General features: G+C 39.4%; 1 protein-coding gene across 1 annotated transcript in view; it reads right to left on the reverse strand.

The window, feature by feature from the left end:
• Positions 1 to 20,155, reverse strand: part of sspo (SCO-spondin) — a 91,677-nt gene that overhangs the window by 43,887 nt on the left and 27,635 nt on the right. The window contains exons 29-54 of the mRNA XM_053493669.1: positions 19,655 to 19,885; positions 16,948 to 17,070; positions 16,671 to 16,771; positions 16,354 to 16,570; positions 15,418 to 15,570; positions 14,642 to 14,779; positions 14,281 to 14,463; positions 14,011 to 14,161; positions 13,339 to 13,498; positions 13,131 to 13,185; positions 12,927 to 13,040; positions 12,036 to 12,284; positions 11,767 to 11,894; positions 10,476 to 10,626; positions 9,160 to 9,395; positions 8,875 to 8,896; positions 8,321 to 8,441; positions 6,934 to 7,147; positions 6,575 to 6,716; positions 5,214 to 5,414; positions 3,407 to 3,562; positions 3,155 to 3,316; positions 2,830 to 2,994; positions 2,432 to 2,623; positions 1,791 to 1,913; positions 950 to 1,079 (exon numbers count right to left, since the gene is read on the reverse strand). Coding sequence (XP_053349644.1) covers positions 950 to 1,079; positions 1,791 to 1,913; positions 2,432 to 2,623; positions 2,830 to 2,994; positions 3,155 to 3,316; positions 3,407 to 3,562; positions 5,214 to 5,414; positions 6,575 to 6,716; positions 6,934 to 7,147; positions 8,321 to 8,441; positions 8,875 to 8,896; positions 9,160 to 9,395; positions 10,476 to 10,626; positions 11,767 to 11,894; positions 12,036 to 12,284; positions 12,927 to 13,040; positions 13,131 to 13,185; positions 13,339 to 13,498; positions 14,011 to 14,161; positions 14,281 to 14,463; positions 14,642 to 14,779; positions 15,418 to 15,570; positions 16,354 to 16,570; positions 16,671 to 16,771; positions 16,948 to 17,070; positions 19,655 to 19,885 — 4,018 coding nt within the window. The remainder of the gene's footprint in view (positions 1 to 949; positions 1,080 to 1,790; positions 1,914 to 2,431; positions 2,624 to 2,829; positions 2,995 to 3,154; positions 3,317 to 3,406; positions 3,563 to 5,213; positions 5,415 to 6,574; positions 6,717 to 6,933; positions 7,148 to 8,320; positions 8,442 to 8,874; positions 8,897 to 9,159; positions 9,396 to 10,475; positions 10,627 to 11,766; positions 11,895 to 12,035; positions 12,285 to 12,926; positions 13,041 to 13,130; positions 13,186 to 13,338; positions 13,499 to 14,010; positions 14,162 to 14,280; positions 14,464 to 14,641; positions 14,780 to 15,417; positions 15,571 to 16,353; positions 16,571 to 16,670; positions 16,772 to 16,947; positions 17,071 to 19,654; positions 19,886 to 20,155) is intronic.

Genomic DNA, 20,155 nt, shown 5'->3' on the forward strand with positions numbered 1-20,155 from the left:
ACTGTATGTTTAGATGCAGTCTTCCCCACTCTCATTAATCACTCAGGTTTGTTGACAGTGAAGTCGCTTTACATCTTAGGGAGCCGTCATGTCAGTGTTTCCTTCTGGCTCTCCCTTTTAGTTATGCTGGTATAGTTAGTCCTGCAGAAGTCCCTGATTGCACTGTACACTACAGTAAATATACATTGATCTTATACATTGTTTGACTGTGACCATACCTAACTATCTCTCCTGCTCTTTTGCTCTCTCCTCTTCTCTCTCTCTCTCTCTTTTTCCCTCTTACTGTCTCTCTGTCTGAGTTATACTTGTCGCTCCGGAGCTACCAGTGGTCCAGACCCCCTCTGCCCTCTGGACCTGTCTGACTCATCCTGGTGTCCTGCTTCTGGTTGGAGATCTCATCGCGTAGTCTACTTGGGATGCGTGTGGTGACTAAAGACGGTTCCACTTTTCCACAAAGAAGGTCCTGTCCTCGGCCGATGCTGACAGCTGTTCTCTGAGGACTTGTAACTGTAGTCACTTGATAGTTCAGGACTGGCGTTTTCTACAGTCTACCTGAGCCTCCAATAACAAACTGGACTAGATATTAACTTAAACACATCTCCTCTTTTACTGAACTTCCAGCCTCCTAACACACAGCATGACTGCAGATCAATCCCTGCTATTCGTTATCACCCAAATGAGGATGGGTTCCCTGTTGAGTCTGGTTCCTCTCAAGGTTTCTTCCCACTGCCATCTCAGGGAGATTTTCCTTGCCACTGTTGCGTCGTCCTTGGCATGCTCATCATAGACAATCTTTTCACTCTGATTCATACACATTCATATTTCATACAAACTTAAATAATTCTTTTGATTGTGTAAAGCTGCTTTGCAACAATGTCAATTGATTAAAGCGATATACAAATGAAATTTAATTTAAATGAATTACAATATTAAATGTCACATTGCTCACCAAAATGTACAGTTGTCTAAGATGACCTCATCCCCTGGTTGAAGCATTGACCCCTTCCATACACACACACATTTGCTCACATTGACACATCGACCATCCTGAAGAAACAAACCAACTGGACAACGACACCCTGGAGAAACAAAGAAAAACAGAAGCAAGAATAGTTAACTATTTTTACAGAGGTAAAAAAAAATCTGTTTGCATAATTCTATAACATTGCTTTATTGATGGCATGAAATATACTGATCAGCCATAACATTATGATCATCTGCCTAATATTAAATAGGTCACTCTCTTTGCCATCAAAATAGTAGTGACCTGTGTGTTCTGACACCTTTCCATTGTAACTGGCATTAAAATTCTTACTAATTTAAGCTGGGTAGGAAATATTAGACAGCAAGTGAAACGTGAAACTTTTTTTCTGAAGTTGATGTGTTGAAAGCAGAAACAAATGGGCAAGTATAAGGATTTGAGTGACTTTTGACAAGTGCCATATTGTGATGGCTATAGGACTGGGTCAGAGCAACACCAAAACTGCAGAAGACATACAGTACCAAAAGTGATTCAAGGAAGAAAAAACGGTGAGGTGGTGACAGGGTCACGGGTGGCCAAGGCCTACTGATGCTCATGGGGAGTGAAGGCTGGACCACGTAGTCCGATCCAATAGAAGTGCTGGTGGAGTTCAAATTGATGAAAAAGTTAATGCTGGTTGTAATAAAAAGGTGTGCATCACAGTTATGGTGGCAAAAGGGGGGGCTACTCAATATTAGGCAGGTGGTCATAATGTTATAGCTGATTAGTGTACAACAGACAGATTTGTGTTACGTTAGATCAGTGGTACCTGTTATACAGTGAGAGGAGCAGTTACTCTCAGAACTGAGATCAGAGCAGGTCAAAGGGCACGGCTCCACTCTGCCTGCCGCACAGTCTGCTTCTGTTACTAGCACCATGCCGTTAGTGCAACCTACAGCAAACCACAGAAATGATTCACAGTAAGCAAGCATAACTCAAAACCAAAAGGAAATTCACAGACAGACAAATCTTATATACTGTGGTTATAAAGTTAGAGCATTAATGAATACCCAGACAGCAGACAAATGCTTAATCAACACTGGTACAATCCGTACAGTTTAAAGATTTATATCAATTCCTGTTCTTAATATTTGTTTAAAAAAAATACCTATTCTTGCTTAAAATTCTTGCTCTCAAAAATGCTTAAAAAAAACAAGTAATTGTGGCTGTTTAGAAAAATAGGAAAGTAAAGGAACTCAAAGTAATTTTATTTTGAAAAAATTTAACTAACGGCTCAAAAATAGGAAGAGCAAGGAAGAGTTTAATATGGTAAAATGTTGCAAGGTCAAGATGGAAATATCGATGCATATGCTGTTCCTGTTTGAAAAGTGTGGCTAAATGTGCTAAATTTACTTTCTGTGCTAAATGTGTTGCTAAATTAAATACTCAGGAGCTGCTACACTCTCACACCTTTATGGGAGTCTGTGCCGGTTCCGCATTGGTGGGTGTTGCAGCTCTGAGTCTGCATAGTCATCCCCTCACACTCTTTCCCACGGTTTTTGGGTGGAGGGTTTGAGCAAGATCTGTTCCTTAGTCTCAGGCCACCACCACATTCTGCATCACACTCTGACCATTCACTCCATTCAGCCCACTGTCCATCCACTGGGAGAGGGGAAAGGATGGGGATAAGATAGGCACAGAGGAATGAGGAAAGAGAAAAACATGTTAAATGAGACATAAGAAGGATTAGAGCAATTTAAAACAGACAATGAAGCATGGAGAGGTGACATTCTACTATCCAATGAACTGAAAAATTAGAAATAGAATACAATAAGATAAAAACAATAAACCATAAAGTTAGCCCTCACCAGGACAGGCCTGAAGGAAGCAGGCTCTGCTGTCAAACTGTGCGCCCCCACAGGAGCCCCCGGGTCGAGCATCCCTTAGGATCTTACGCTGGCGGAACAAAGAACCCAGACCACATGACGCGCTGCACTGACTCCACGCTGTCCAAGCAGACATCACACAGTCCACTGCAGAACAAAGCAAAGGCACAGGACCTTAAATTGTAACCTTTAAATGCACTTACTGTAGATTTTCTATTACAAGACAAAATGAGCATGTCTATGATAAAGGGAACATAAAATCAACCATTAAAATGAACTGATCTGACATCTTTAATAGTGTACCCACCACAGTTTCTCTCATCTGAGCCATCAGCACAGTCTTTGTGGAGGTCACACTTCTTGTCCAGATGCACACATTCCCCACTGCTACAAGTAAACTGTTTGGTAGAACAGAGACTTGGCACCAGGGGGCGACGTGTAGGTGTTAGTGGGGTGAGTGTGGAGAAACCTAAGAGATGATAGACAAAATGAGCTGTAGTACTCTGTAAAAAGGGCCATTTAAAAAAAAATTTATAGAAGTTTTTTTTTTAATAGGTACCACAATTATGTTCATCTGAGCCATCTGGACAATCCTCTCTTCCATTACACACAAGAGTTGCATCCACACAGCCAAAGCTTTTGCAGGAAAACTGGCCCTCTACACACAGCACTCTGGGTAAACCACCGTCATGAGGTGTCGTTATGTTCCACAATCCTATAAGTTAATTTTGCTACAGGTGAGAAATACAGTTTGTATACAATATGTATTCATTTAGTTAATTAATAAGCTAATACAGCTTCTGGATCTCAGCCTGTAGTATTGAAAACAGAATATAGTGGCGTCTCGGATTGTGAGTAACTCGGTTTGTGAGTGTTCCGCAAAACGAGCAAAGATTTTTAATAAATTTTGACTTGAAAAACAAGTAAGTCTTGGTTTACGAATACCGAGTATAATGTAGCACATATACACTTTTTGTTTTGACGCAGAGCAATACGTGATCACAACTGAGCCAATGTATGTTCTCTCTCTTTTGGGCTGTGGAGTTGTGGGTAATTGTCTCCCCTACTGGGTCTTAGTGCCTGACTCTCACTGGTATAATCAACATCTGTGCACGCGTGCACGTAAAACATATTTTATTTTGTGTCTGTACAGTATGTGTGTGTTTCTTATAACACACGTGTGGTGCGTGTAAAGCAAAAGAAAGTCTCATTAGAGAGGTAAAAGAGTATTTTCCCCTCTGTCTTTAATGACAGCCTGTCATTATATGTGTTTGTGTGCGTAATTTGACACAGTGCTCCTTTAGGCCTTGTTCACACGGGCGTTAAAATCTAACGTTTTTCTTGAGTTCGTAGCATCCGGTAAGCGCGGATCAAGCGCAGAGTGTTTTCTACACATGGGAGTCAATGAGAGTGTTCACACAGGCTTTGGTGACGTGCGTTTGTCCAGCTGCGCGTTCATACGGCATTAAAAAAACATTGCATGCAGCTTTTTCTTAGCGCTCAAAACCCAACAAACGCAAAGAAACCGCTTCTAGTTCGCTTTCTTCATGTTTATTTTACGCTTCGGTGGACCGGATATATCCCATGATCCTACATGCTATACATTGGGAAATGCGGAAAAAGGCAAAATAAAATAAAATAAATTGTTAAAAAACATATGCGAAAAATTTAGCATTTCTTCATAAACCACAAAAAAAACTTCCTTTAATCCGACGTTGTGCAGTCAGAGAGTGAACCCGGTATCGGCGGGCTTTCATATCCAGTTCCCGACACACTGCCCCCACAGGTTAACACACAAACTACAATTTGGGCTGCAGGCTGACGTTAGACAGAGACAAACAAACGCCGGTGTAGAAGTCAATCAAGCGCCACTACAAAACGCAACATAAACGTCTAGGACGTTCAGAGCAAGTTTGTTTATCCAATAATTTAACGCCCGTGTGAACAAGGCCTTACACACACTCTCACATTTATACCCCCCACCCTCGGCTCCACACACACTTTCTGCTCTGTCACAATTCTTTTCAAAGATAAAGTGGAGGGAGGGGCTGATTCCTCCTCTCCACTTACTTTAGATTCGCACACATACACAAACACACACATACACGGAAACACTTATTGGTCGGATTTATTTTTACTTTTTTCAAAGGTAAAGTGCAGGTTAATTTGTTTTTATTTTTACTTTATATTTTGTATTAATAATTTTTATGTATTTATTCATTTGGGCCTTGGAACGAATAATTTGATTTTCCATTATTTCTTGCTTTGATTTACGAGTGTTTTGGAATACGAGCCCACTTCCTTAACAAATTATGCTCGTAATCCAAGGTTCCACTGTACTTTAAGCTACAGTATGGACTGTATACCTGGATGTCCAGTCGGTCCCTCAGGGCCAATACCAGGTCCCCCTGTAACAATGGGTGAAACACTTGCCACACCTGGACGACCATCTTGTGGAGTTTTGGTGTACACTCCAGGAGATCCAGTAGTGTAGGTTTGGTACCCAGGACTTCCTGGTGTTACAGTGTGATTCCATAAACCTGGTAATCCTGGGGTAGGAGCAGTGCCTGTAAATCAAAAGAACACAAATGCTTCAGTGATTCATAAATCACTCTGTGGGTTAACAAACAAAAAACCTTCCTCTGATACTGGTTAGGTAAAGGGACTGGAGTGAAAATTACACTCAAAAACTCAATATGGCTCTTTTAAGCCAAAATATAAGGAAATAAGATATTTGCATTGTTGCTCTTAGAGAACAGTAGCTGAGGAAGTTGCACTCACGTGTAGTCTTCATACTAATTATGGAAAATATGTACATAGTTAAAGATGAATAATTGAAGACTGATCCACATTCTCCGGAGGTAAGATCCATTTTTTTTACTTCATGTGCACATGTTTTTGTTTTAGTAGTTATAGAAGTGGTCAGATCAAGATTGTGATAACTACATTCTACCCAGTTCATATCAAACAAGACCGTACAGTCAGCTGTTGTTATGAAAACAATGTGGCCAAAAGTATGTGAACATCTGATCTTCATGCCCACATGTGCTTTTTGAAAATTCTATTCCAGATTAGACCTTTTTAGCTGTTATAATCATATCCATGGAAAGATAGTTTTCCATAAAAGGAGAAATGTGATCAGATACTGATGGCAGACAAGGAGGCCTGGATTTCATTCTGAATTCTAATTCATTCCAAAGATGTTCAGTAGGGAAGCACTAGAATAGTCTGTCTGCCCTTCAATGATACTTTAGACATACACTAGACTCACCGCAATGGAGCTCATCTGAATGATCTGCACAATCAGGCCTGCCATCACAAAGAGCTACCACAGGCACACACTCCCCATTTACACAAGCAAACTGACCAAGCTCACAAGGACTCGGTGTCACAACACCAACTCCAGAAGGCGCTGTGGTCACTTCAGCAGGAACAGGAGTGACTAATTCTTCTATGTGCAGAAAACATTCATGATTACATTAGATAAAGCAACACTTCAATTTCTAATCCATTTGTTGCTTGGACATACTTTGTTAAATTTAAATAGTTATATATAATATAACAAAAATATATAATATAAATTTTAAATATTTTAATAGTCTATATTAATAGTTAAATTTAAGTAGTTCATTGTGTCTCAACTCGACAAATGGTAATAAAATGAAAAGCATAATCTTAAAATTTCAAGGATCTTGGTTTCTTTATGAAGAAAAAAGAGAAATCCTACCTCCTCTGCATCCCAGGATCTCCACTCGGAGGTAGAAGGTGTGGCGATACTGCACTGGTATGATACGCAAGTAACGAGCCCTCACCAATCTGCCGAGCCAGCGTGTGACTGGTGTCCTGCCTACCATCCGCACCTCAAAGATCTGTCATAAAGCAATTCATGTCCACTAAACAGTATGCCTTACACCTTAGGGACCCTAACATACAATCTTAATTTTAGAGAATAAGTACAGATTATTTCTTATTACATATGTGAGAGATGAGTATACCCAAGGTTTCATTATTAATTAATTTATTTATTTATTTATTTATTTATTTATTATTTCATTATTTTTGTTTGTATTATTATGTGAACTATACCTTTGGGGCTGAGCTGTTGTCTTCACTCTCAGTAAAGTCTGTGAAGTGGTTGTCTGATAGAGCAAATGCCAAACGGTACTTGGAGAGATAGCCCCACATGCGCTCACTGCCCTGGGTGATTATGCCAGATATCCAGGTCGGCTCTAGAAAATCCACTTGGAAATAGGGGTGGGGGTCTCCTGGTAAAGGGCTCCAGCCTGGTTCCATCACTAAACTGTTTGGGAAATATTATGTAACGTTTCTGTTACCCAATGTAAATGAATGGTACAACAGTTGAAGAAATAAAAGATAAAATTATCAATAATGACAATAATTCATGATTTAGTCCTTACTATTATTCTTTTTCAATAAATACATGTTCTAAAGCTCTTTAATTCTCTTATACCACAGCAAATTGCCAACAGTTACACTTTTAAAAGTTTAAAGAAAAGAACTGTTTATAGAATAGAACAGTACTTTTTGGAGTTTTACAGTTACAGTTAGTTTACAGTTAGATTAAAATTCATAAAATAAGTCAATTTTGACACAGGAGATTCCTTCTAAATGATAAACAAAAGTAACAGAACTATTTATTATGGTAATAGAATGTATTAAAAAGAGGACATTACTGTAAATATGTGATTTTTGTTATAGGAAATCGATCCACACATTCTGTCCAATCAGAATCAAGAATTCAACAGTGATGTGGTAAAAGTCTTTTTATAATACAGTATCCATCTATCCATCCATCTACTGTAGGAACATCTATACTCCAACTAGGAACTATGGAGGCCAGTGGTAATTACTGTTATTTTTATTCCCATTTTACAACCATGGTGGGACCTCGCATCATCATTCAAATGCTTTCACACACAACAAACAATTTGGGAACACCAATTAGCCTTATCTGCATGTCTTTTAATTGTGGGGGAAACCGGAGTACCCAGAGGAAATACAACAAGCACGGGTTAAAACATGCAAACTTCATTCACACAGACCTGAAGCAGGAATCAAATCTGGACCCTGGAGGTGCATGGTCACAGTGCCATAATACATAATACATATAATACAGTATGCAGTACCTTAAATGAGATTTAATTGTACTCTACATATTCTAGGCCCTGTAACAAAAAAATGTAATATATTGTCCACGCATTATGTCACTGAGTGTACCACAGTAGTAATTTACCAAAAGAGAATTTTGTATATAATAGTCCTGGCTCTACACCATACATACTGATCACAGAGACAAATTATGACTTATAAAAAAAGATTTAGATAAAAAATAAGACCTGGCATTAGACATAGAAAAAAGATCAAATTTGTTATTTTAAATAAAACTAATTTCTCTGATCCAGAAATAAACATCATGCAACTTTGTCTTCACTCCACATCGCCAGATACTCACACATTAGGGACGATGTTGAGGCGGCCCGTGTCAGCTGGGTTGTTCTCTCTGAATGATGAGGCGGTCAGCTGACCATAATGCACACGGCCATCCTCCAGTCCCAGAGGAGAAGAGCAGTTACCTGTAAAGCACGAATACAACACTTACATTTATATGTGAACAAACTGGTGATCAAAAATCTAAAGCAATTTATCTTTTCTTAATTGTCAGCATATATATATATTTTTTTATTAATAATCAAACATAGGGAAAGGAATGCTGCTTGAGCAAAGAATTAAAAGATTTAAGATGATTGAAAGCTTGTATTTATGCTTTTACATGTGTTAAATATGTAAATATATTAATCACTCCTGTAGAAACATTTTGAACTTAATGAACCTGCTTTCTCTTAAGTGAATCTTAAAATTATTCTTAAAATCATTAATTTTCATCCTAAATAAACACCTCTGGTTTTTATTGCATATCAAAAGAACGCAAAACATTTTCATGGAAATTTAAATAAATAAAATAAACATTAATGCTGAAATACACAAATTTTCAGCATTAGTAGTTACCCAAAGAGCCAGGTTTTCCATGCTATACGAGGAAGAAAGAGAGAGAAAGAGAGAGAGAGAGAGAGAGAGAGCATCAGTCATGTGCAACATGAACTACAATAATAAGTTTGAAAACAATATACATAAAAAAGTAATAAAGTTAAAGATAACAGCCCTAAAATAAATCCAAAGTCCAGAATTTAATACAATTGATTTTTTTATACTACATGATCTATTTCAAAGCATTATTCAAAGCAGGATTTTTATTTGCTTTATACTATGAGCACATTATGTTTTAGGTCTTACAGGCGTAGTAGTGGGAGTTGGTGTACTTGTTGACGTGACAGCAGCCATACTGGGTGTTCTAAGTGGAACAGCGGTGGGTGTGACGTGGGTGCGATTCGTTTCACAGCCTCTCTCATCAGCTCCATCTGGACACTGAGGAAACCCATCACAGTGCTGTGCAGCCTCAATACAGCCCCCTGGAGGAGGGCATGAGAACTGATCTCTTCGACAGCCTTTAGAGCTCGGGGTAGGAGTGCCTAAAATATAATTTCAGAGTAGAACAAAAACTTATTTAACTATAATAATAAATGCCAAAGATGTAAAATATATTTTTTTTAAAAACTGTCAAGGCAAATAAAAAGGCACACACTGATATTTTACTGGATTGCATAAAGCTTAGCTTACAGGGCTATTTTGGCCAAGGCCTCTTAAATATTGGCTTATTTAAAGACAATAATAATTTGGCAGTAAAACAACCTATAGTTGTTTAAGTTTTTTTCAACACACTTTAAATAGTTAACTTCCTCAGCAATAATGCAGTGCTGATATGTTTTTTTTACGGATAAAGATACATTTTTAAGGATAAATCATACTTTTGTAGACTATACATTAATTACTGTTTTGCCTTATGTTATTGCAGCTATAAACAATCATTTGCTTTTTCTTCTCTCACTTATATGACCATAAATTTTAGCTTCCCATGTTACTAAACCTAAAATTACATCTTTACCTCTGACTGTTACAAGCACTGACACTGGAGAAAACTTCCTTAAAATGAAAAATGCATAAAAGATTCTTAAAATGCTAAAGGATTTATTTATGCTAACAGAAAATTTCTCTATTAAAAGATAGATTAAAAACATTTGATCTACCCCAGACACCCAGGTTCAGATCCCACGACACCAAGTTGCCACTGTTGGGTTTTTGAGTTCGACCCTTAACCCTCAACTTCTCAGATGTACAGTATAATGAGATAAAAATGTAAGTCGCTCTGGATAAGGGGAAACCTATCAAATGCGTAAATGTAATTTGTTTATCTGAAGCATTGCATCTTAGGAAATGATAGTGTATTAAAATAAGAGCATAACTATAAACCTTGAACGGATGGAATAGAAAATTAATCTGCAGCTACCGAATAATCAGATCTGAGCATCGAGCACTGAGTGGTTTGATACAATGTAAATTATAACAGTACAAAGTACAAAACCATGGCAAGAAAAACTAAATGGGGAGGAAAAAAAAGTACAATAATATACAATTTATGCATAGGATAAATTGATCTATCATGCATATTGTGTTTTGCTCTGCTAAATATATCAGCAAAAAGGGAAATGAGCTGTACACACCATCTCCACACCCCATCAACTCTACTCGCAGGTAGATGCCATTCTGGAAGTCGTGAGGCAGCACCCGCACGAACCGAGCTAACACCATCCTGTCCAGTTTGTTTTGCATTACACCTCGATCATCATGGTTTCCCAGGAACACCTGCAGACAGGTCATTATTCAATAGAAAGTTATACTGTATGGATTTCATGTGGAATTTATATGTCTACATCGCTTAATACCCCAATAATTCTAAACAAACTTATACTAATTTACATTTTCAGTCAATTTATGATTTATAAACAATTAATGTTTATATCAAACATCATACTGGGGAAATCTTAGAGGCTTTGCATACCATGGCGACCATGGCATAGTTGTTGATTGCATGCTGTATTTCAGATCATTTCTGCCCATTTTGGTGACCCTGTGCCCAATATATTATCATTTCTTGGCTGAACAACATGTGGTTCTCTGCTATTACAGCTTTTCTGTTCACCACCAATGCAAAAAAGTGGTTATTAGGGTTACTCTGAAATTTATGTAAGCTCAAACCAGTCTGACCATTCTTGTCTGACTCCTCTCATCAACAACAGGTTTTTACATGTAGAACTGCTGCTCACTGGATGTTCTTTACAGCATTCTGTGTAAACATTTACATTTACGCATTTGGCTTAAAAGTGCTTTAAAGGTTCCTAGGTTACTTACTAAGTACCATCAGTCAAACAGTGTTGGGAAAATTCTTTTAATGTAATAATCAAAACAGTCTAGATGCATGTCTTCCTCAGAGAGATGATGGGACCACCTGAGTAGTGCTGGAGGATCGGAGGATCGGAAAGTGGTGCGGTGTGATTAAGTATGCTGGGCTGTTTTTAGCTTTGCTGGCAATCATCTGTGTTTTAAATTTGATGCGGTCAACTACACGAAGCCAGTGCAGGCAGCAGAGAAGTGGGATAATGTGGCGGAACTTGGGAAATTGAGATGTGCAACTGCATTCTAGATCAGATGCAGAGGACAAATGGTGGACAGAGGCAGACCTGCCAAGGGTGAGTTGCAGCAGTCCAGCTTTAAAATAACAAGGAGAAAACCTCAGAGATTGTTATGCGTAATTCTGAAAATCTGGCACTGAAAAACATAAGTCTGTGAGTCCACACCTTTTTGTTATTCTGGTGTTAATGAACTATAATCAATGAACGAGTTTGGGTAGAATTGGTAAATAGTAGCTAAGTGTATTAGTAGCTAAGCTTTTTATTTATAATATTGTTTTGTCCTTTCCTAATATAATTCTGAGAAGACATTTACCTTGGCTTTAGGGCGAGCGTCTGTAATGAGCTCTTTGTAGGTAAACCACTGAGTGCCATTATTGCTGAACTGCAGATAGAAACTGGACACAAACGTGTCAAACTGTCCACCTCCTTGGGTGAGCAATCCTAAAACCCAGAGCAAAGGTACAGTATAACTGTGTCACAACAGTTTAGAAAATCATGTGATCAATTAGAGCTATACAGTACAGTACATTAGAATAACTTGGTTATGGGTTTTTGAGGCAGATGTTGTGCTTTGATATGAACCTGTGATGTTGTATGGTCTGAGCAGGTCGATCTGAAGGTAAGGAGCCTGGCTGTGCTGTGTATGGCCATGGGGGGAAGATGGAGGGAGCTCTCTGTACTCCTCGGGTTCAGGGCTCCAGCCCTGCAGGTCACTGTGAGGGTCATGGTAGTCTAGGCGCCCTGCGGAGGCTGGATGACCAGGCTGCTGTGACGAGGCAGTGAAACTGGAGCGGGGTAGAGATTGCACTCCCAGTGGAGACCAGCACTCGTCTATATAAAACACAGAGGAAGTGAAGACGTAGTCTAATAAATTCACTTAAGGAAATAATGTAAAGTTATGAATATATATCCATGATTTATAGGCAAATTTTCAGTCAAACTGCAAATTATGTAGAACATAAACCTCTGTATGCTGTACCATTTTATATATTTATTTATTCATCGTTAGCAATATTTTTTTTATTTTATTTGGCAATGCCAAGATTTTTTATCTACTGCTCTTTCAATTACCGCTGTTTTCTTTTAGCTGAGGAGGTAAGACATAATGACAACAACTAAGACACTTGACTTACAAAAACAGAAACATTGAGACAATATTGACCTAAAATGTATTATTTAAATTTTCCTACAATCATTAGGCCGTATTCAGACGTATATGTGCATAGTAATGCTCTTAATTATAAAGTGTCATTAAAGTGTCAGACCTCAGACATAACAAAAACAAACATGTACACAGGATGGAGTCTGTCTCACTATGCACCTGTCTTACACAATACTGTATTAGCTCAATAGGGGAGCAGTACTGATCGAGCAGTTTTTATAGATGAAATTACCAAACATTGCTTAGTACAAGTAAGCTGTAAGAAAAGCTTGATTGGCCGAACATTTTCTAAACACTATTTTATCACTGACCTCCAGGTGGCAGAGGAAACGTCGGCACAAATGGTGTGACCCCGGGTGCCATGGAGGGCTCGACAGTGATTGGCAGAGCTGCCGGGGTTGTCGTGATGGTACTGACTTTCTGCTCTAAAGGGGTTTTAACAAATAGCATGTTTTCACCTTGCTGTCATTCGAATCAATATTTTCACTTGATTTTATAATATGCTCATCAGTTACCTTTGTCCTTGCAATAGCAACATCTATTCTCATCACCTGGTATCAGAGTCTGACCCTGTAGAAACAAAGCACACAATCTCAGTGTGAACAGAAAATCAAACATAATGACCAGCTGTTATCCGTCTCCGCATTCGGTTTCCAGGTCTCTGAACTGATGAACAGATAAACATTTTAAAAAGCTTTGTTTGAGAATTACACACAGACGCACCTGCGGGCATCCAGTCGTAGTGTACAGGCAGAAAGGTGCACACTGTACTTTAAGGTTGGGTAAACAGTGGCAAAGCTGACAATTACTTCCTTTCCAGCGATCACCCACTGCATAGGTGTGTCCTTGATATTCACACTCTTCACACGGCTCTGTCTGACAGCTAGCGCACACATACAAAAACATGAAACACACAGAATGTATATAACATTAATGTATGTAAGAAAGTGATATGACATTTAGAACGGATGTGGCAGATTCTCTCAAAAAAACCTCAACTGATTCTTTTAAGAAAGCACAAAACTGGACTACTGATGTTTGTAAAAGGCATATAGTTTCAACCTCAACTATTGTCTTTGTTATTTCTTATATCTTATTTCTTTGCTCTTGATAAGGAATAACAAAACCTAGTAGTGAAGGCCAGGAAAGTGTGGAAAGAGTTTCTGGTTTCATTGTACTGTATGCTTCTTTTTTCCTTCTCTTTTTACAGTAAAACAATACAAAAATAAATTTTATGAATCCACAAATACAGGTTTTAACCCTTTAACTCCAATCGTAGCTTTCCCTATTTTTGTTTCTAAATCATATTATTCAGTAACTTTGATCACTTATTTTTATGATTTAAATGTACAGTATGTATTTGAAAACATGAGGATCTGTTGCAGGTATTCTCACCGCCTGGCTTTCCGGTAAATACCACGGCACTGTCTTCCGTTGCCATGTTTGGTGGGATTGTTTGGGCTGCGAAAAGACCACTGGACACTTTGTACCCCACATGGACCCAAACACTCACCCCATGGGGACCAGGACGACCAACCACAGTGAACTAAAAAATCATACAAACACAAAACACACACAGTTACAGACCCAGAGAGATTCAATGAATGATAGCCTATAGTCTTTGCGTGTGTGTGTGTGTGTGTGTGTGTGTGTGTGTGTGTGTACCTGAACATTCTGGGTTGGCTTGACAATGCTGTGGTCTTCCTCTCTCACACCTACAAATCTCACAGCCCATCTTGACCTGCTGCCCAGGCCAGTACCGTACCCCTGACACCTCACACACACACTCTTCTGGGAGGACACACTGCTGCATGTGATTCATCACTTTCCCCTCTGGGCACCAGCACCCTAAAGACAGAGACAAATGTGATTAAGAGTAAAAATTAAACATTTTCTACAGAATGTTTTTATTAAAGAGTGTGTATGTTGATACAGTGTGTGCGTATTGAAGAGTGTGATGGAAGGTACAGAAATATGAACCCTCAGGAGTATTGATATGTGTATTTTCTGCAGTTTTACAGCTTACCTGTGAAACACTCAGCACTGGCATCACAGGAAGTATCACTTGATATATGAGCACAAGTCAAAGGACAAGGAGTGCAGGTGTGTGAAACCAGACCAGCGGGACAGGAAACATTAGCGCAGGCGTCCTGAGGACACGGCTCTGTGAGCAAGAGCAGACCAAAAGATAGAAAAACAGATTCTTTCATTTTTTATAACTACGCTCTATTTCTATTATATTTCACCTACTGTTATTCATTTTAAATATAACATTAAATTGTAATTTGTTAAAGTTACAGGAAAAATAATCCTTAAATTTAAGGACTTTGTCCACTATGAGATTGTAATAGGATCTCTTTATTAAAGATTAGTGTGCTGTAGTTTATGTGTTGGTCAAGTGTTACTCTAAGCCAAGGTTTGTCTTAAAGTTGATATTAGACAGTGTTAGTATTAACTGTAAGACAATTCTATGTTGTAACGTTTCTGTTTTTCTGATTATATTAACACATTGCATATCTCACAGCTTAGTTAAATTACTCTTTACCTGGAGTTCATTGAATCCATTTGAAGACATTAAAGTCCTTAAACTGAACTGTAAAATCTATTAAAGCAGACTGTCAGTACTCCCCCAGCACTCAAGAGTGTTTGCCTGAATCACACCAGTTCATGCAGCTTTCCTGACCATTATAAGAGACTTAATCTGCACTTTATCAGTACGGTGGGAATATGTCAATATTTACATAAATATTGGTAAATCCCTGTTGTGTATGCGTGCATGTATGTGTGTTTGCATAAGCTCACTGATCTCGGTGCTCAGGGTTGTGTCGCCTGGCAGTTCGGTGCATGCTCGGCCTCCGTTCTGCGGTGGAACACACACTCTTTTGCGGATCTCCACTCCCCCACAACCTTTAGAGCAGTTAGACCATGTCGTCCACGCTGACCAGTGTCCATCAACTGTTCACATCGAACACACACTCACATGTCAAATCAACAATTCAAAGCAAATGATAAGTATACTGTAAATACCCATTCCTTTACGGTAGTTAATCAATTCCATTCATTCATTCATCTTCTACATTAAAATCCACATACTGTACACACACAATGAGTAAATTACGAATACAAATGATTAGCCTAATCTCCATGTCTTTTACCAGTGGGAGGAAACCGGGGTACCTGGAAGAAACCCATCAAGCATGAGGAGAACATGCAAGCTCTACACACACAGAGACCCACATTAAGCCCTTAACCATGAAGGTGCAAGGCCACAGTGCTAACCACTATACCACCATGTCGTCGTCAAAAAAACAAACAAACATTAAAGTTATTGTAATGTACATTGTTGCTATATTTAAGTATTATTTTGATCTATTTATACTTAACTGATACTTATTTCAAATTTAGATTTATACTCTTTATTCTAAAACAAAGCTTATAGAAATAGCCACTGCAACGCTATGATAAACCCAAAATTTAGCTTCTTTTTTGGGTTCCAGTTCTTTACATTTCTGTATTAATTCATTATTTTATTTTATCTATTTATTACTCTATTGCATTTTTGTATTTCTAATAATGTCTCGATGTCTCAACAGTGTCTGCGTTAATAACTAATCCTCACTTAGTGTAAATAACATCATCAGCTCTAATGTCAACATCACATTTATACCTAAGCCAGAATTCTATGAATATTAATTATGATGATGATGATAAAAAAGCTGTACTATTTAAGGCTCTCACCAGGACAAGCTGTGGAGTAGCATTGCTGTCTCTGTGTATCATCCCCAATGCAGCGTGTTAGTGTGTCCCCCTCAGGACACCGTCTGTATCTGCTCATAACGCCAGAGCCGCAGGTGTGGCTGCAGGGACTCCAGGGTCCCCACTGCCCCCAACTCCGACAGTCTTGTTCATCCGAGGGGCTTCCATCATCAGGACAGTCTGCCACTCCGTTACATACCTATTATGCAAACACACCCATGGATACACATGGATAGACAAATTAAGACTTGTTGTTTATGACTAAATTCAACAAGATAAATCTGTGTTTGCTGTCTTACTGATTTGAAAGGGACACAGGTTCCGTCCAAGCAGGAGAACTCAGCGCAGGTGTGAGTAATGTTCTTGTCACCAGGGGGCAGCGGAGTTATACTGGGCTTTTCTGGACACGGAAAAAAGAAAGAATGGTGCAAACCCATGTTTAAAAATAATACTAAAAGTTAAAAAGATACCTATGCCAAGGTGTTTATTATTATTATTATTATTATTATTATTGTTGTTGTTGTTGTTGTTGTTGGCCCTCCTTGTGTCATCCACACTGTACTTTTGCAGACTCACCACACAGCTGTTCGTCCTCTCCTCTGGGACAGTCGGGAATACCATTACACACACGTGATGTGTTCACACACGTTCTGTTATCACACGAGAAGCTGCCAGGACAGGGTGGGATTCGTGTGGACCCTGGAAAAAGGGGGAAAAATGACAGAAATAAACAGACTCAGTCAACAGGCTCACATGATGCATAAGACTTAATGGGTTGCAATTACTGGGAATAACTTCTATTCCATTTATTTGGACATCCTACACTTTTTGGCAGGAGTTGCTGTGGCGAAAGCTCTGGAACAAATTACATTTACATTTACATTTGGGCATTTGGCAGATGCTCTTATCCAGAGCGACTTACATTTTTATCTCATTACACATCTGAGCAGTTGAGGGTTAAGGGCCTTGCTCAAGGGCCCAACAGTGGCAACTTGGTGGTTGTGGGGTTTGAACCTGGGATCTTCCGAACCGTAGTCCAATGCCTTAACCACTGAGCTACCCCTGCCCCAAATTAAAAAACCTGCCCTAGTAAACTATACCAGTAAGCCATAAAGCACGCTGTGAACAGTATAGCAAGATCGGTGAACTGCAAAACACACACCCCGATGGACTGTTCATTGTCCCATTGAGATTTCAACTATGCAAATCTAGTTTAGTGTTCCTGTGGACTTTGCAACGAGAGGGCCTCAAAGGCAGCCAGAAGGCCGATCAGTAACAGCTCCTTCAGCACCACCACACTGAGCACTGGAGCCCCCTGGCTCCTCATACTGCTGACTCATGACTGTGTAGTGACACACAGCTTTAATCACATTGTCAAGTTGGTGACACGACAGTGGTGAGTCTTACTAGCAGGAAGATGAGTCAGTATACAGTAAAGAGAAGAAGTGCAATCTCTGAAAGTTGTCTATGAATGTTGATAGAACAAAAGAGATGGTTGTTGACTTCACCTCTCTCTTTGTCGAAAAAATCAACGGTTCTTCTGTAGAAATCATCAATTGCACCAAATTCCTTGGTGTCCACCTGGAATGGTGGAATCTCACCAGGTCCCTCAACACCAGCTCTTTGAACAAGAAAGACCAGCAGCAGTTCCTCCTATGGAGGCTGAGAACGACCAGGCTTCCACCGCCGATTCTAACCCCTTTTCTATAGAGGGACGATTAAGAGCATCCTGAGCAGCAGCATTACTGTCTGGTTTGGAAATTGTGCCATCTCAAGCTGCAGGACCCAGCAAAGGATAGTGAGAGCAGCTGAGAAGATTATTAGGGTCTTTCTTCCCTCTATCGCAGACATCTACACCAGACGCTGCATCCGCAAAGCCACCAGCATTACAGCTGATCAGACACACCCCTCACTCTCACTTATGTACCTTACTCAAAGGTACCAAAGCATTCAGGCCCTCACATTCGTCTGTCTTCTCAATAAAAAGGGACTGGAACGATGAACACACACACACACACACACACACACACATGGTACTTAGTTTTGTTCATTTATGTTGCTATTTTATGTTGTACAGTATATACTGTATGTCGCACCCGAGTCCTGGAGGAATGTTTAATTTCACGGTGTATTGAACTGTATATGGTTGAAATGACAATAAAAGCCTACTTGACCTGACTTGACTAGGCAATAGACATCTAGGAGGGCTAAGTTTAGACCGGATTGGGATGTTCCTTCAATCAAAAGGCTTGTATTTAGATGCATTTTGACAAGCCAACTCCAAACGTAACTAGGGGAATAAGAACCAGTAAACATTTTACATCTAATAGACATCAAAAAGACGCCAACACTTGACCTCCTATATGACCAGCCGAATGAGGTACGGTGTGTACTTGAGCACTGGGCTGAACTATTCATGCTATGGCAGGAGGAAAGAAAGACTGTTTTATTTTTGCCACAAAGACATTCTCACTCACTCACCCACTCACGCATTCTTTATACTGCTTGTCCTGTTATTGGTCACGAGAAAACTGGAGCCTAGCCCAGAGAACTTTACCACATTAGGTGCGGTACACTCTGGATGGGGTGCCAACGCATTGCAGGGCAGAAGCACAAGCAGACACTTAGAATTTTGCATGTCTTTGAACTGTGGGAGGAAACTGGAGCATTCAAAGGGAACCCACCAAGCACTGGGAGAACATGCAATCTTTAGAGAAACAGACCCCGAGGGGGGACTCTAACCCTTGACCCTGGGGGTGTGGGGCCGCAATGCTAACCACAACACTACCACTTTAGGGCTTCCTTTCATTAAACATTTAGAAATAATTTTAGAAACATTTAGAAATAAATGACCTTCAAACCAATTCTAAACAAAATGTAGACATCTCTGGGAGATCCTGACCTGTTCAGGGTAAAGTCATTTTTCTATCCAACTTTTCCTGATCTAACACAATCAAAAACCTTGTTCGCCTGGTCATGGGATGTCCAGTGTTGATGTGTTTTGGACGTCTTATAAAGGTGAAATTTTCACTGAAAAAATCCCCAATTTAAGTTTAAGCCATGTTTTATACTTCCTACACTTACTTTTACATTTACGCATTTGGCAGACAATCTTATCCAAAGTGACTTACAAAAGTGCTTTGTAGTTTCCATCCTTGGATAGATCCTTACACTAGGTTACTAGGTTACTAAGCAGTCAAAAACTGATTTTTTTTTTTTGGGGGGGGGCGGGTCCTTGCTTAAAGTCTGTTAGAGACTTATTAGTGCATGTCAAGCTTCTCACCACAATTGTCAACACTTTCATCAGAGGCGTCACGGCAGTGCGGCGTCCCATCACAGAGATGTACGTGCTGGACACACTGGTCTCCACTCTGACAGGAGACCTGGTCAGGTCCACAAACACGAGCACACTGCTTTTCATCGCTTCCATCCAGACAGTCTGTTTCACCATCACAGCGCCATGCCAGTGGCACACACTGACCGTTTGCACAGCCGAACTCGTACTGATTACAGTCTGTAAGACAGGAAATAAACTTATGTGGAATCCAGGGTGTAGTGCAGGGACTTTAACCAATTAAATCAATTGTACATTTACTGCTATTATTTGTTATATGATCTTAATATTATGTGAAATTTCCCCTAATCCAGTTAATATGTTAAACTAAAGACGAAAAAATACAGGGATTATTAGGGATACCCTAATGCATTGTACCAACCCTGGTCTGAAATCCTGTCCTGGGATCATCATGTCTAAATCTATTTTCCTATGTAGATGTTAATAGGA

Source organism: Clarias gariepinus, chromosome 4 (assembly GCF_024256425.1).
Source record: "Clarias gariepinus isolate MV-2021 ecotype Netherlands chromosome 4, CGAR_prim_01v2, whole genome shotgun sequence".
NCBI lineage: Eukaryota > Metazoa > Chordata > Actinopteri > Siluriformes > Clariidae > Clarias > Clarias gariepinus.